This window comes from Mastomys coucha, unplaced genomic scaffold (genome assembly GCF_008632895.1).
Source record: "Mastomys coucha isolate ucsf_1 unplaced genomic scaffold, UCSF_Mcou_1 pScaffold21, whole genome shotgun sequence".
NCBI lineage: Eukaryota > Metazoa > Chordata > Mammalia > Rodentia > Muridae > Mastomys > Mastomys coucha.
Genome location: NW_022196904.1, coordinates 168,332,743 through 168,350,146, shown reverse-complemented (window position 1 = coordinate 168,350,146; position 17,404 = coordinate 168,332,743). Strand labels below are relative to the sequence as shown.

At 41.5% G+C, this 17,404-nt stretch overlaps 1 protein-coding gene across 3 annotated transcripts in view; it reads left to right on the top strand.

Moving 5' to 3' along the window:
- The window catches only part of Ide (insulin degrading enzyme), a 109,692-nt gene that overhangs the window by 55,338 nt on the left and 36,950 nt on the right, over positions 1–17,404 (top strand). For all 3 annotated transcript variants that reach the window (XM_031390191.1, XM_031390190.1, XM_031390192.1), the window contains exons 5-11: positions 888–1,010; positions 3,775–3,887; positions 4,305–4,467; positions 6,844–6,936; positions 7,314–7,405; positions 8,961–9,041; positions 11,173–11,276. In XM_031390191.1, the coding sequence (XP_031246051.1) occupies positions 888–1,010; positions 3,775–3,887; positions 4,305–4,467; positions 6,844–6,936; positions 7,314–7,405; positions 8,961–9,041; positions 11,173–11,276 (769 nt within the window). The remainder of the gene's footprint in view (positions 1–887; positions 1,011–3,774; positions 3,888–4,304; positions 4,468–6,843; positions 6,937–7,313; positions 7,406–8,960; positions 9,042–11,172; positions 11,277–17,404) is intronic.

The window sequence follows — 17,404 nt, the reverse complement described above, 5'->3', positions numbered from 1 at the left end:
CCTCGAACTCAGAAATCCACCTGCCTCTGCCTCCCAAGTGCTGGGATTAAAGGCGTGCGCCACCAACCCCCGGCCTAAAGTTAGGGGTTTTTATAGGGAAAAGGTCTGAGGGAACAAAGGGATCAGTGTGGTCATACATGATTGGCTAGTTCAAATATTAACTATTATGTGCAGAACAGAGTGGAAAATTCCTAAGGTTGGTGTTAATCTGAGTCAACAGAGCATCTGACCTTAAACCATATCTGAGGGGACCAGATGGTCTATTACTTAGTGTCTGCCAGGCACGTCTTTGCAGGCCTAGGCCTTGGACATGTCCTCATCTGCCTGGATGTTTTCCTCTATGTTTATAGTTTTATGTCTTCTTGACCTGCCAGCTCTTATGATATCTAACAACTTGTTTGCTCTTTCCCAGGCCTCTGTGGCCAGTTTGTGATGGATTCTTAGGCCCATAACTTTTCTTCCTAGTCAGCACAGGTTTAAAGCTTTAATTTTTCCTTACACCACCATGTCTAGCCCAAGGAGCAAAGCTTTCACATAGCATTTTTAGTTCTTTATGGAAAACTCTATTTGAAAACAGTCAGTGGTGTTCTTTTAACCCAGCACCCAGAGGCAAAGGTAGGTAGACCTCTGAGTTCAAGGCCAGCTTGGTCTATGTATTGAATTCCAGGGCAGCCAAAGCTACACACAGACCCTATTTCAAACAAACAAAATTAATAATCTATTTTTACTGTATTGCTCCATCCTGTTTATTTGTTTCATGTTCAAACATAGTTTGCTAATGTGTTTTAGTTTCTTAAGTTTATCTTATAGCAATATCAGTTATAATGAAACTATAAAGTTCACAAATTTTGCCTTTTCTAAGAAATACCCTTTTCATTCATTTTTAGGAAATAAATATACTCTAGAGACTCGACCCAACCAAGAAGGCATCGATGTAAGGGAAGAACTCCTGAAATTTCACTCTACGTATTATTCGTCCAATCTGATGGCGATTTGTGTTTTAGGTCGAGGTAAGAACTGCTCAAAAACTTCAGACCATCAGTGGAGTGGTTTGGCTATGTCCATTTTGACTGTTTACAGAGTGTTAGAAGGATGTAGGTATAGATGTTCGTGAGCTCATAGTTTTGAAAATGATCAACACATGGGAATTTGACTTAAATGAACTGTCTTCCAAAAGAATCTTAGACGGTTTTAAGTGGAGCCCTGAACACCACGTGAGTTACTAAGTGGGTTTTCCAAGTATATAAAAGCAAGGAAAGGGTAGGTGGTGACCTTATAGCAGTTAAGAATCTGCAGAGGAAATGAAAACAGAGGACAGGAGAAGTATCTGGGCGGCAGAGGTTCCTGGTGAGGTGTAGCTCGGTGAGGTGGACTCGGTTTCCCTGTCAGACTGTTGGGTTTGTCTTCACCTCACTTGGAGCAGTGCTGCCTTTGCATGTGGCTGCTGTTCCATATTGCTGGTGGTAAGTGGGACTTTCAGTTGCCCAAATCCTTCTGAAGGTAATTTACTGTTATGGTTATTTGAGGCATGATCACACTGCTTAGAGCAGCATGGCCTCAAATTTGTGGTAGTCCTCTTGCTCCTGCCTGTAACCATTGAGATTATAAAGGGGAGCCTGGCCTAAAATTAAATTTGGGTTGGATACAAGACAGAATGGAAAAACAGATACTAAAAGTGCGTGTATATGGGGTAGTAGTTAGACTTCATACTTTATAGAGCCCAACAGCCTGACTTGGAAGGCCAAATCGACTGCCTCCTTAGCCCTGTGGCTGGGAACCAATGAGGTTTTGCACTTTTCTAAACATCTGACTTCGAATTTGTGAAATAGTGATGGGAGGTTTTCTTCTGGCCCCTGCATGCAGGCACACTCATGGAAATGAATGGAAATACACAGAAATAAATGTAACTAAAAAAAAAAAAGATATATAGACCTAGACTATTCAGTATTACTGGATATATAGAACTCAGTCCTTGGAAACTAGGTACATAAAAGCTGTTTTGTATCTTAGCTAAGAAACGCATGATTTCTGTCAATATTTTTTGGATAAACACTAATGGCATTAGCTAAATTAAGTATGAGCTCCGCCCTCAGTGTTCTTGATTTAGTGCAGGTGATAGAGTAAGGGTCTGGAAACATCCGATGTTTCATTTTCCTGATCTGGACACATCACTTCCAGTCCAGCTAACTTGTGCACTGAGCTCAGTAGAGTTGGCGGATCTGGGAGAGATGTTGTCACATTAGAGATGTGAGAAGGAACTACCACTGATCCTAGGATCAATAAATGATTCATTTTTTTCTTTGGGAACAAGAGGAAGATTAGCCATGTGGAAAGGTCTCTGTTACAAAGGGACAAAAACATTGTTTTCTGGCTTTGCTGCAGCTGTTCCTCTGGTTGTAGCAGCAAATACTATCCACACATTTGGCAAATAAGTAATGATCAAATGTAGACACTGAAGCCGCTGAGGACTAGTATCACATAGTGAGAAGAGACTCAGTTCCCTGGGCTCTGGTGCTGTCAGCTTAGTGGGAAAGTCAAACTGGGCAGTATTATTCAGATACCTTACCTTTAAAAGGTTACATTGTGGTGCTGGAGAGGTGGCTCAGTGCTTAAGAGCACTAGCTTCTCTTGTAGGGGGCCTGAGTTCAGTTCCCAGCACCTACACAGTGGCGCACAAGTGTACATAACTCTAGTTCAGGGGATCTTGACATAATCTTCTGACTTCCATGAGCTCTAGGCATGCCGGTGGTACATATACAGACATGCAGGCAAATGTTAAAAGAAGAAAGAAGCCCCATTGTGGTTTTATGCTTTAGTGGCAGAAATACTGGAGAGGCCCAGCACACCTGGTAGAAGGATTTTACTGTTGATGCTTGATGTTGACAAAGCAGTTGCCAGCCCACTGTGCTTCAAGTTTTATGTTCCATCAGTGCATAAAGATGTTCTCTGACATTTTTTTCTTATTATACTTATAATAAATAACCCATACCAGCCTAGAACTCACAAACCTCCAAACTTGGCTGCCAGCTGGGATTATAGGTATATGCCTCCATGCCCTGCCATCTGACATCTCTTGTGTCAAATATGTTTTATCATTCTTGAGTCCACTTGTCATATAACAATTAATCCTGGTCTACCTTTTGTCTGGCTGTGCAAACTTTCCTAAATGCAGCTAAGTAGTTGGTTGTGGTGGTACACACCTTTTGTCCCAGCACTTGGGAGGCAGGGGCAGGTAGATCTCTGAATTCCTGACCATCCTGGTCTAAAAAGTGAGTTCCTAGCCAGCCAAGAACATGGTTAGTGTTCTGTTGTTTTGATATTTGGTTTCAGTTTATTAAAAGAAGGTCTATGTGGATAATATATGTGTGAGGTAATATATTGTGAAGACTGTCTATACAGCAGCAGTGGCTGTGAGTGAGCTATAGTTCTTGGGGTTGTTCAGGAGCCCCTGACACAGTGGAGCCCCTGACACAATGGAGCCCCTGACACAGTGGAGCCCCTGATACAGTGGAGCCCCTGATACAGAGGAGCCCCTGACACAGTGGAGCCCCTGATACACAGGAGCCCCTGACACAGTGGAGCCTCTGACACAGTGGAGCCACTAGTAGGCTCTGACTGCTTTCTCTTTACTGGGTACAGGGACTTTTTATTTTATATTTTTTCAGGCTTTCCCTTTAAAACCATAAGACCTTTCAGAAGGTCCCAAGGCCTTAATTTCTGTCTGTGCTTCAGTTCTGATTGGTTAAAATCTGTTTACATCTTTGTTTCTTGTAGAATCTTTGGATGACCTTACTAATCTGGTGGTGAAGTTATTTTCTGAGGTAGAGAATAAAAACGTCCCTTTGCCTGAGTTTCCTGAGCACCCTTTCCAAGAAGAACATCTTAAAGTAAGCGCACACATCCCTGTCACTTTTCCCTTGTGAATGCAACTGTTATGGCAATCTCATCAACTTTATGTGCGTTAGGAATGTGTATTAATAAAAACACACCAGTATGTTTTAGACTTTGCATGCTAAGAATAGTTTAGTCGCTGTGACCTTGGCAGGCTATTAAAAGTATTATCAGGGCCCTAGGCACGTAGCCAAAGCAGCCTTAGGATCTAGAACACCAAGCCCAGATCACTTAGCCCGTAGAAGAATTGCACTGAATGAGAACCCAATTCGTTTATTTGTTTGTGGTCATTTCTGTGCATTCTGGCAGCTGATTAGCTAAAATCAGTACTCTTTATTAGTAGTAATTATTTCACTCTGTATAGGTTGCATATAACAGATATTTTGTGACTTGTCTTTTTTTTTTCTCCCCAGCAACTTTATAAAATAGTACCGATTAAGGATATTAGAAATCTTTATGTGACATTTCCCATACCAGACCTTCAGCAGTACTACAAATCCAATCCTGGTCATTATCTTGGTCATCTAATTGGGCATGAAGGTCCTGGAAGCCTGTTGTCAGAACTCAAGTCAAAGGGTAAGCAAGTGACTTTGGGCAGCGCCTTCTGAATGTCGCACACCCCGCCCCGTCTTTCACACAGTCCGTTGGGTCATCTAGGAAGGGAGGGTTTTGGATGCACTGTTGGGGTCTGAGTAAGGTGGTTAGTGTGTGTGTGTGTCTGCTTTTTGTTTTCAGCTCCCTTTCACAAATCTGTTTTACCCTCGAGTATTTATTGATCAGTGACAGTGAGCTATTTCAAAAGTTATCATCATACATGTTAGAATTGAACCTAGACCTTTGTACATGTTAGGCAGGTGCTCTACTCTTGAGCCTTAGAGTCAGCCATGTTATAAATGAGGTTAAAAAGGTAAAAGCCAGCTAGAGAGGTGGTTCATGCTCTTCCAGAGATCCTGAGTTCAGTTCCTAGCAGCCACATGGTGACTCACAGCCATCTGTAATGGGATCCAATGCCTTCTTCTGGTGTGCCTGAAGAGAGTGACAGGGTACCCACATACATTAAATAAATAAATAAATAAATAAATAAATAAATAAATAAATAAATAAATTGTTAAAAAAAGGGGGGGGTGGGTGGGGGTAAAAGCCCAGCCGAGTGCAGTGCACATCCCTGTTATCCCATCTTTCTGAAGCTGAGGCAGTAGGATCACTGGTTCAAGTCCAGCTTGGGCTATGTAGATCAAGACAAGGCTAGGCTACATATCAAAATTGTCTCAAAACAATAAAGAAAAGCCCATGATGGATTTTTTTTTTTCCAAGCCATATCTTTACATGTTGTCTGTTTACCTGCTTTGATCCATTAGATCAGGAAGGTTTAGAATGTAGGAAGGAGGGGATTTCCAAAGCCCTCTCAGGACTTACTATGTGCTTCCATATACATTTAAGCACACGGCTAGTTCTTTCTGGGAATTGGTTTGCTTTCTGAGCTAATTTTGTTCCTGCAGGGCAAGCTTTACTTTTTTTCACATGAATGGTATGGATGTTAGATGGATGTGGTAGTGATACATGCCTGAATCCCAGCAAGTCCAAGGCCAGCATAAGCTACATAAGGATTTCCAGGTTAGCGTGGACTACATAATTAGACCCTGTCTCAGGAATAGCAAAACCCAGAGCTGGTGAGATGGCTCTCCGGGTAAAGGCTCTTACTGCCTCGCCTGACATGAATTCATTTCCCAAGACCTACAGTTTCCTCAGGCTGTCTTTTGATCTTCAGAAGCACACTGAGGTACAAATGGCATGTGCAGGCGCGCGCGCGCGCGCACACACACACACACACACACACACACACACACACACACGCAAACACAGTGTGTACTTAAAAAACTGGGAGCTGGAGAAATGGCTCTGGTTAAAGCTCTTGCCATGCAAGCATGAGGACTGGGTTTGGATTCCCAGAACCCATATGTCCACTTGTTTTTTCAGCTTCCCCAGAATAAACTGGCTAGGGAGAGTAGTTACATTGCTGAGCTCTGGGTTTGAAGGCAGCGCCCTACCTCAGTGAATAAGATATAAGAATGATCCAGCATGATTGCACATCAACCTTGGCCCCTTAAATGTATGTACACCCACACATTTGTGCCCATACACATGCAGACATACATTAGCACACATGAAAATAGAAAAAGAACTAAAGATGAAAAAAACCATCCCTCCCCAGGGCCCAGTGCCATGGTTCAGCCAATAAAGTGCTTTCTACCAAGCCTAATGATCTAAATTCACATCCTGGGAACCACATGGTAGAATGAGAGAATCACCTATAAGAGTTGTCCTCTGACCTCTACTTGCACACTGTGGTACATGTGTGTGCCCACACATACAAAAAATAAAATTAAATTCTTTAGTGTTGGAGCTGGACAGATAGCTTAGATCTTAAGAATGCCTATAGCCTGAACAGGGAATCCAAGTTTTCAACCTAGCACTCATAAGATATGAGCGAAGCCGCTCATAGATGCCTATAACTTACACATGTATGGATGAATATACACACTCATATACATGAATAAAATAAATAGGTTTAAAATGTTAATAAAAAAATATAGGGATTCTGTGTGTGCACGTGTGGTATTCAGAATTGAAACCAGGGTTTCATAGATTTGAACTAAGCATTCTACCACTGAGCTACATCCCTAAATCTAGTATGAACATGTTAAAAATTTCTTGTTATGAAAGAAGCCAGGGCTGGTATAATGTCCCGGCAGAGCTGAATGACCTGGGTTTGATCTTTGTACCTCATGTAAAGCTAGAAGCATAGAACTGACTCTACAAAGTTGTCCTTTAATCTCCACCTTATGTTCTGATGTGTGTGTACCATTTCATGCACACATAGTAATAAATACATTTTTCAAAAAAGAAAAGCCACACATTTAATTATATTGTTCTTTTCTTTGAATATTGCAGGCTGGGTAAATACCCTGGTGGGTGGACAGAAGGAAGGAGCCCGAGGTTTTATGTTTTTTATCATTAATGTGGACTTAACTGAAGAAGGGTTATGTAAGTATTAATTGGATTTATTTTTTAATGTCTCATGCTGTAGGAAGAAGCTGTAACAGTTTAATTCACACGTTTTTCCATTGTATTTTTCACGTGGAACCCGGCCTTTGTCATAACCCTTCCCCCTTAACAATCGGTTTTATGTTATATTGGTAAAATGTATATGTGGCTTTTCATTTAGTGCCCCAATGTTTGTTCTGTCACATGTCCCTGAGTCCAGAGGGCTGTGTGTGGGACATCTAAACGAGGCTCAGGGAGGTGAGGATGCCATGTTCTAAAAGGGATTATCTCCACTTAACTTGACTTACCTTAGGAGTGAGCCCATGCTTGAAGGATTCAAGGACTGAATGGTTTTTAAGTGTGCCCCTTTTTTCCAGTACATGTTGAAGATATAATTTTGCATATGTTTCAATACATTCAGAAGCTACGTGCAGAAGGACCTCAAGAATGGGTTTTCCAAGAGTGCAAGGTACTTTTGTTTCAACAAAATTTTTCTTAAGGCATCTATTTTTCAAAAAATAAACATATGTAAACTAATTTAAGGCCCAGTTAAACCTCTGTTTTTTCCCTAATTAAAGCCTAAAATGTTGCAATGCATAGTTTTATTAATTCAGGCTTAGTTGTTGCTGTTGGATTTGTTAGTTGGGGCATGAGTTAGGGCTGAGGTATCGTGTCGCCTTTTGAGGAGGAGCGCTAGCACCTTACAGGGCTTGTGTCACTTCCTGCTCAAAGCTGCATAGAATCTGTTCATTTTAGATCCTGATATAAAAGCCTAAAAACAATAAATGGTTTCATGTTTAATAATTACATTCTTCAAAGTGATTTTATTGTATGCATAGAAAACCCCACCCCAACTCCTTTTCTGAGACAGCTTACATCTCACTATGTAATCCACAGAGCTCTCTGCCTGCCTCTTCCTCTCTAGTGCTAGTATTAAAGGCCTAGACCATTATATCTGCCTTTTTAAAAATATATAAAATAAAGTGTATTTCAAGCTCTCTTTCCTTCTTTCTTTCTTTCTTTCTTTTCTTTTCTTTTCTTTTCTTTTATTTTATTTTGAGATAGGGTTTCTCTGTACAGCCTTGGCTGTCCTAGAACCTGCTTTGTAGACCAGGCAGGCCTTGAACCCAGAGATCCACCTGCCTCTGCTTCCAGAGTGTTGAGATTAAAGGCATGAGACACCACAGCCTGGCTGTCTTTCAAACTTTAAAAGGCTTCTTTTAAGATGGACTAAGGGAATACTTTAAACATATAGACCTATCACGACTCTGGCATGTATTTTGGACTGTGTAGCTTTCTTTTTCCCAAGGTGCTGGGGATCCACTGCTAGACTTGGCGTGGGTCAGGCAAGTAGTCTAGTGCAGAGCTATGTTCCCAGCCCCAGGTATATCCTGGTAAACTCAACAAAATTTTAAAGTATAATTATTATACCTTGTGGAAATTATGACAGTAATTTCTAATGTGGCAGCAACAGGTCTCCAATTCATCTTCATGGAAGTTTCAGATTTCACAAGGTTCTTTCACAGTTTTCTTATTCCCTGGCTAGTTGTTTCAATAATTAACGCAGTAGAACCTTTTTTTTTTTTCTTTGAGACAGGGTTTCTCTGTGTATCCCTGGCTGTCTTGGAACTTACTCTGTAGACCAGGCTGGACCTTTTTTCAAAACAAAACAAAACAAAACAAAGTCTTTTGCTGGGCTGTCCAGACCAGCTTGAACTTCTGATCCTCCCACTTCAACCTCCTAACCTCCTGCTCGGGTTCCAAGTGTGTGCCTCGTGCCCAGGCACGGCACCTCTAGATTACCTGTTTATTTTGTTTAGAATTGTTTACTTATTTTAAGCCTATGTTGATAAGTTTTAATTTATGTTTTCCCATGTCTTATACATTCTCAAATCAACTCCTGCCAGTTTTCATAAGTGTAATGTCTATAAAATTGAAGTACAGAGCCTATAGTTCAAATAAAACATTGAAAAGCTATTTCTGAATAATTGACTTATGTCTACTTGGTTAACTTTCTGTTCTAGGACTTGAATGCTGTTGCTTTCAGGTTTAAAGATAAAGAGAGACCACGAGGCTATACATCTAAGATTGCAGGAAAGTTGCACGTAAGTTGATTTTCCTGTTCACAGTGGTGTGTAGAATTGTCTAGATCCTCCATATTACTTTCAATGTTGCGAATTGGGACTCACAAAACTTCAGACATTTTAACACTGGGCAACCTTTGATGATGAGATAAATTTGTAATGTTACTGCTCCTTATCCTAAGAATTAATTTCTGTAGTATTTTCATCACATGGGCTGTCACAGTTATAGTTTTATAGTTGTAAAGTTACAGTTTTATGGCTGTGACCACAGCAATTCTTATTAAAGAAACCATTTACTTGGGCCTGGCTTACAGTACAGAGGGTTAGTCCATTATTGATATCCTGTGCCTAACTTGAGCATTTGAAACCTCAGAGCCTGCCCCCACTGACACACTTCCTCACCAGGTCACACCTTTTAATAGTGCTACTTCCTCTGGGCTTGTGTGGGCGGCCATTTTCATTCACACCACCACAGTGGGTGCTTTGCTTATTGGCTGCATCTTTCAGTTCTCCAGCACCTGTCAAGTGCTCCCTCTGTGAACATTTTATATCATCTATTTTCCCCATGTCCCTTGTTTACTGTGTTAGTTTGAGCTACTCTTACTCGTGGTACTGTCACAGTCTCCTACCTCTGTTTTCCATTTTGTTCTCCATGATAGCTTACTTTTCTACCTTAAATGATTTTTTTTAAAGGCATATACTTTAAAATTATTTATTTTGTGGTATTGGAATCAAACTCAAGGCCTTATGCATACTAGGTAGCAATCTAAAACTGAACTATACCTCCAGCCCCTCAATGGGTTTTGAAAACTAAACTCAGATTGTTTTATTCCTCTGTTTAAAATTCTCTGATGATTTTCCTTAGTGCTGTAAAATCAAGAGCATCCTTGTCCTAGGAGGAAATGTGAGAGGTGCTGTGTTCTCTGGCCGCATTCCTAGCCACTCTGCAGCCTTCCTCTCCAGTCCCACGTTGCTGTAGCTGTAGTAGCTTTCTAATTTCCACACATTAATCGCACCACCCTCCCTTCAATAGCAATAGGGATGACCCCCGCTCTCACAGGGTCGGTGGGCTGAACCGCTGAGCTGCATCCCCAGGTCTCTTTCTCTGTTTCTGTTCTTTTGAAACACTCTCACTGAGTTGCTCAGGTCTTGAGCTTGCTTCGTGGCTATGGGAGGCCTTGAACTGCAGTCGCCTTGCCTCAGCCTCCTGAGTGGCCATTGGACAGGCCTGCACCATCAGACCTGGCTGGGCCTTGGTGTACATCTCTGGTGTTTGCATCTACTTATCATAGATGGCTTTCAGGAAGACCTTCCCTGGCCTTCCAAACTGAAACAATGCCCCTGCCTCTGCTCCTCTTATTTCCTTCACATATTATTAATATGACACAATTGTTTATTGTGCCAGTTAGCAGTACATGTTCCTGGAGATCAGAGACTTCATGTGTCTTTCCACCTTTGGCCCCAGTACCTGAAGCAGTGTCTAGAAAAGCTGCATCCTAACGTTTTCATGATGAGCCAGTCCATCTCACAATTTGAGAATAGTTTATACAGGAGCCAGAATATAATCCATTTCTTTCTACAGCTTTGTAAGTGTTTGATTTCATTCCTAGAAATTTGAGAGAATACAGTTTATAAAAGCTTGTGCACTGTTTATTAAAAACCCTCTAGGTGTCAGTATTTCATTGTCAATGTTTCATTAGCAAGTGTCAATTTTTAACCAGAAAGATTGTGGTTTTTCTTCAAAGGAAATAGGAAAGTAAGGTCTGGTGATAACTCAGGCTTGTAGGGGGCTGAGGCAGGATTTTGAGTTCCAGGCTAGCCTGGGCTACAGAATAAGATCCTATTTCCCCATCCCACCCAACACAAATTATCTTAGTCTCAGTAATGTAAATATATGTGTACTTAGCAGAGTCATCACATATGAGACTTAAGGATGGACCATGTCCACTTAGTATGCACAGTGCCCTGGTTTAGTCCCCAGCACTGCTGAAGAGAAAGGTGAGGTAGGGAAAACCTTGCTAAAAAAGAACCTTGCTAAAAAAGGAGCATATAAAATAAAAAACGTATTATATTATATTATTATATATCTGCTTATGTTAATATACTCCGATAGCCTTCAAATATTAATCATTTCTACTTTACTTTTTCAAAGTATTATCCCCTAGATGGAGTGCTCACAGCTGAATATTTATTGGAAGAATTTAGACCTGACTTGATAGACATGGTTCTTGATAAACTCAGACCAGAAAATGTCCGGTAAGTCATCTGCAGGTTTTACTGTTACTAAATTTTTCTTATGGTTAGGATCTAAAAATTTATGATTGTGAATAATACACTTTTATTTCTATGTACTTATTTACTTTGGAGACAGATCTCACTATGTAGCTTTGGGTGACCTGGCAGTTCCTACATAGATCAAGTTGGCCTCAATCTCACAAAAAATGTGCCTGCCTCTGTTTTCAGAGTACTGGGACGAAATGTGTGTACCACCAAGCCAGGCCTGTGAACTTTTTAAGTCAAGTATGATTACAAGCTTGTTATGATGGTGCTGACCCATAATTCCAGCACTTGGCAAGCAAGTGTTCAAGGCCAGCCTCATTTACATAGTAAGGCTAACCTGGGTTTCCTGAAACCTTCTCTCAGAATATCACAGACAAACAAAAAAGTTGATTGCCCAGATAGAGGCTAGCATAATGACAATAGCGAACCTCAGCCATAGCCACGGTCTGAGCTGCCCTCAGTCCAGGGTCACCCACAACTGCAGCCCAGCTCCCTCCTCCACCCTCCTTAAAGTCCAGTGGTAGAACTTCTGTAAGAGAGAAAACTAAACCAATTCAGACTCAGATTTCCTATACTCTTAGCCTCTCATAGCAGATAAATAGAAGCCAGGAGAGGGTCATATCTGTGGACACAGGCCAGATATCCTCTCACCCAGCACAGCTCTGACACTGTCCGTCTGAAGCGAGGATTTAGTTAAGTATTTTATTTACTGATGAAATGGAGGAAATATTCAGATTAGTATAGATTATTATCAGATCAGACTATGTCAAGTGCTAGATATTAAATGCCTTATAATATAAAGGTATTAAATGCCTTAGATTTTTGTTAAAAAAGTACATTAAGGGTCAAAGTTTAGAAATCTTTCCCAATGAAAAGTTAATGAGATCATACAGAAATTAAATCTGTGTTTGTGTATCCAATCACAACAAATTATAGTCTATCTTGTGTTTAATTTCTTTGTTTTTTAAAGATTTATTTATTTATTTTATGTATGTGAGTACACTGTAGCTGTGCAAATAGTTGTGAGTCTTCATGTGGTTGTTGGGAATTGAATTTAGGACCTCTGCTCGCTCTGGTCAACCCCACTCGCTCCGGTCAGCCCCGCTCACTCAGTCCCTGCTCACTCTGGCCCAAAGATTTATTTATTATTATACATAAGTACACTGTAGCTGTCTTCAGATGCACCAGAAGAGGGTGTCAGATCTCATTACAGATGGTTGTGAGCCACCATGCTGTTGCTGGGCTTTGAACTCAGAACCTTCAGAAGAGCAGTCAGTGCTCTTACCTGCTGAGCCATCTCACCAGCCCTCTTTGTTTGCTTTTAAGACTGATTTTGATTTAATTTATTCGTGTCTTTATGTGGTGTGTGCCACATGTGAGGGTACCCTTAGAAGTCAGAGGGTGTTAGGTCTCCTGGAGCTGGCATTACAGGCGAGTTGTTAGTCATTCAATGTGGATGCTGGGAGCTGAGTTTAAGTCCCCCGGAAGAACTCCAAAGTGCCCTTAAACCACTGGGCCATCTCTCCAGCCCAAGTTCCTTGTTTTGAAAGCGGGGTGTCTCATTTTATAGCCCTGACTGGCCTGTAAATTGCTACATAAATCAGGCTGGCTTCAAAGCTGCATGAGCCTTCCCTGTCTCCCTCCTAAGACAGAAGCACAGGCATGCACAGCCATACCAGACTTTGTTCATGGTCCAGCTGGCCTTCAATTCACTGTGTAGTGAGGATAAGCCTGGACTCCTTCACCTCCTGCCTTCATTGCTCCGGTGCTAAGATCATAGGTGTGCCCTCCATGCCTGGCTCCCAGTCTTGTGCCAGTATTTTAAGTCCATGGTTGTTGTCTAATCCTCAGTTACTCAATATCTGATTGTAATATGGAAAATCTTACTCTAAAATTAGTTGTTAAAGAAGCTAAAATATATGAGCTAGTCACTCGTATGACTTCCCCTGCAGATAATTCACTTAAATACTAAAGAATAGAAAAGTCAGGAGCTTTCCTTTTTTCAAATAATAAAGTTGACAATTAAATCCTAATGTAACTGAAGCTGCTCATTTCTAGATGGGGAAGAGGTAAAGTCTGCATCGGTCAGATGCTGTAACTGATACAACAGGAGGTTGTAGGCTGTGAGGTCGGACTCCCGAACTACACTGCAGTTGTGTATATTGCAACACAGAAAATGGGGAAGTTAAAATACTTATTAAAAACAACAAAGTCATAAAATACTTTGGCATTTAACCAAAAGTAAACAAGACTCCACACAGAAAGTATAAAACCTCTGGGTATGGTGGCAGATTTGAGGTCAGCCTGGGGTATATAGTGAATTTGAGGTCAGCATGGGCTATATATATAGCAGGACCCCACAGGGTATCAGCAGGTAAACATGCTTGCCATGCATGCCTGGAGACCTGATTTGATTGAACCCTAGAACTCACATTACGGTGATTCCCCAAAGGTTTTCTCAGACCATCCATGCACAATGTAGCATGTACCCACATATATAACATGTTCAAACACACATACACACAACTCGTTAATGTAAAGGTAGAGAAGTCTCTTTTTAATGTTGATACTGTTTGCTGGTCCGTAGATGCGCTACCTGTTTCTAGTTCATCCTTGGAACTCACCATCTTATGCCTGGCCAGTCAGTGTCTATCATACTCTGTCACAGTGCAGCAAGAGTATCTCTGCTGTGTTTCTAGTTTAAGTCATAATTCTATAAATTTGGGACTTGTTATTCATGATGAATCCACTCAGGGCCTGTCTTCTCTCTTTCATAGCCTAAGTGTTGACTGTAGAATTCTCTCAGTGGTCCGTGCTTAATCCACTGGCTTATGGTGTTTAGGTTCTGTTCCTTTCTCTTTAAAAACACAAGTATTAGCCAGGTGGTGGTGGCACACACCTTTAATCCCAGCACTTGGGAGGCAGAGGCAGGCAGATTTCTGAGTTCGAGGCCAGCCTGGTCTACAGAGTGAGTTCCAGGACAGCCAGGGAACTCTTTACAGAGAAACCCTGTCTCGAAAAAAAAAAAAAAACCCACAAGTATTTACCCATCTCTAGTGTCCTGGCACTTTTCACATCCGCCAGTCTTTCCGGAAAGACTAAGAGCAATGGCTGTTGTGTTTGCTGCTTCCTTGTATGCAGAGAACCCTCAGTCTGTGCCTGGGGCTTGGACTATGTCTGACCTCCTATCTTGGGCTTCGGCTTTTTTCTGGTTTTGATTCACCTGTACAGTGTACAGGCCAATCATGTTTTCGAAAGATAGTTTATTTAGTAAGAGAGGAAGAGACTCTTAACGTGGAACTAGCTTAGCACAGTCTGCTCTGAGCCATGTGTTCTATTGAGTATGCACTTATTCCCTCTAGATAGGACGTTCTATTAAGTATGCACTTATTCCCTCTAGATAGGACTTTCTATTGAGTATGTACTTATTTCCTCTAGATAGGACGTTCTATTGAGTATGTACTTATTTCCTCTAGATAGGACGTTCTATTGAGTATGCACTTATTTCCTCTAGATAGGACCTGTCTTTATCTTAGCAGAATTCAAACTGGGATGGTAAGAGTTCAAGAAAAGTTGACTGAATTTTCCTCAGGCTTTTAACTCATTTTTCATCTTGCTTGATTCCTTCTTGGTTTCAGAAGCCCACTGGCAGGCTGGAGGCAGGGCTCTGTGCTTAGGAAGGCTCAGGGTACAGGCATATACGTTTCAGCACTTTTCACGACCCTGGGTCTCCTCAGCACTTGTCTTTTGTTGTTTTTCTTTGGTTTAATTTCATCAATATAATTTTTATTTGTTTGCTTTGAGGGATTGAGGGTGTATCATAATGATAGTGCATGCACTTAGCATGCGCAAGGCCCTGGGTTCAATCCCAGCACCAGAAACAAACAAAAATCTACTTTGTTATGAAATTGTAAAGTTTTTCAAATTCTACTAGTGAAGAAATAAAGTTAACCTAAATGTGAATCTCCTTTGGAGAAAAAAGAATGAAAGCGAGGCCTGGAAAGGTAAATTGCCAGTTACCGAGACTTTGGCAAGCCTTCAACGATTGAGAGTCGGAATCTGCCACATCCAGGTCCCGCTTGCAGGGCTTGTGCCTCTAGAGTAACTGGATTCCATAGTTCCCCATGAGGCTTCTTTCTGTCTTCAATTGTTGTCCTTTTCTCTCAGGCATTATTTGCAAAAGTCTCACAAGAAGTCACTCCGTGGAAACCATAATGTCCTTTAATATTTGTAGCTAAGAAACCCTTTGTTTCCAGATGACCCCTTTATTAAACACAGATCCTTTTCTCATAAAATATAACTTAAATACAGTTTCTCTCCCTCTACTCCCAGCTCCTCCCCACCTCCTCTTCCATCTGCATCCATTCTCTCTCTTTCTTTTATTAGAAAAGAACAGGCATTTAGGAGATGACAACACAATGTAATAAAATAAAATATCATAAAGTAAAACAAAACCTTTGTTTTATCAAAGTTGGATAAAACAAGACAGCAGAAAAAACAAAAGAGCCCAACAACAGGCACCATAATCAGAGACCCTCTTATTCGCACATTAGGAGTCCAGTATAGAATTCTGTAATTGTCCCATCTGCTGCACGAAGAAGCCTCTCTGATGAGGGCTGAATAAGGCACTGATCTGAGTAGAGCAGAATAGCATTAGTACTTATTTTAGGGTTACTTCTTTATTTTAAAGTCCAGCAGTACTTAGTTTTACCCTAGGCCTCTATGATAACTAGGCCTCTGTGATAACTAGGCCTCTGTGATAACTAGGCCTCTGCTTGGCCACCTAAGCAGTGTCAGGTATGGGCTCTATCTCATGGAGTGGGCCTTAAGTCAAACCAGCCAGTTGGTTACTACCACAAGATTTGTGCCACTGGTGCCCTAGCATATTTTACAGGCAGGATAGATTGTAGATCAAAGGTTGGGTTGGTGCTTACTTTTCTCTTTTGGTAGCCATCAGAGCACCTTTCTGTGTGACAGACACTAGAATATTGGGGCGAAGGTTCTACATAGGCACCGTCTCTGCCTCTCCATGTTCAATGAGTTGTGTGGGTGTTACCTTCAGCAATGGAGTCTGCTGTCAGTTTGTCTTGGCATCAGCCTGGGTTGTTTGGGAATTTCCATGGGACTCTTGGACAATTCAATTGAATGAAACCCAATCCTGACACTGGAAGCTTAGTTTAATGGCAAGAGATGGCCAGGAGGCGTCTGTCTCCCTAGTTATTTAGAGACTTCATTAAGATTGCCTTCCTACCATATAGGAAGTTTCCACTGCACTACGTTTCCATACTGCCCTTCAATGCTCTTGAATTCTAGCTTCTGTCTTCCTCTTCATTCTCTCCCTCCATTCCATCTCCCTTCCCCTTCCCGCCTAATCCTCCCATTCTCCAATCTACCATTGAGGTGGGTATGTGCTTACCATATAGTGCTTATGGAGGTCAGGGGACAGCTTCATGGAGTTGGTTCTCTCCTACTTGTACATAGGGATGAAATTCAGGCTGCCAAACTTGTGTAGCACATGCTTCTCCCTGCTGAGCTTCCTTACAGCCCCCAGGGAGCAAGACTTGTCAACATAAATCATTTCCTTGTGTCTTCAATCTCTAAAGCTCTAAATCTTCTCTTGTGTTTTTGTGGAATATGTTTCTTCTTATTTAGCTTGTTTTCTGGAGTTGTTAGTGATCAGTGACAAGTAGACCAGTCAAATTGGTGAATTAAACCTCTTAGTGTCTGCCTCAAAGACGGCTGATAAAATCAAGTACAGTTGCTCTGCAGAATGAATTAAAATGGAAGGTAACTCAGAATTAGCCATTGCTGTTTTGGAAATCTAGTAGGAGTTTGGAATGGAGATCATGGTTCTGTAGCTAGAAGAATGACTTAATGGTTTAAGTGCTTGCTAGAACTATGTAAGTGACAGGTGGCCTTGGAGGCCCGCTTGCCATTCCAGGCCCAGAAGGAAGAGACAGGGAATCCCTAGGCAATCTAACTAGGGAGACAACAGTATTGGGGAGCCCTGGGTTTGCTTGAGAGATCCAGCCTTAGTAAATCAAGTGGAAGAGCATCACCTCAGACTGCCACTTGCACACATCACCACCTCCCCCTTCAGCCCC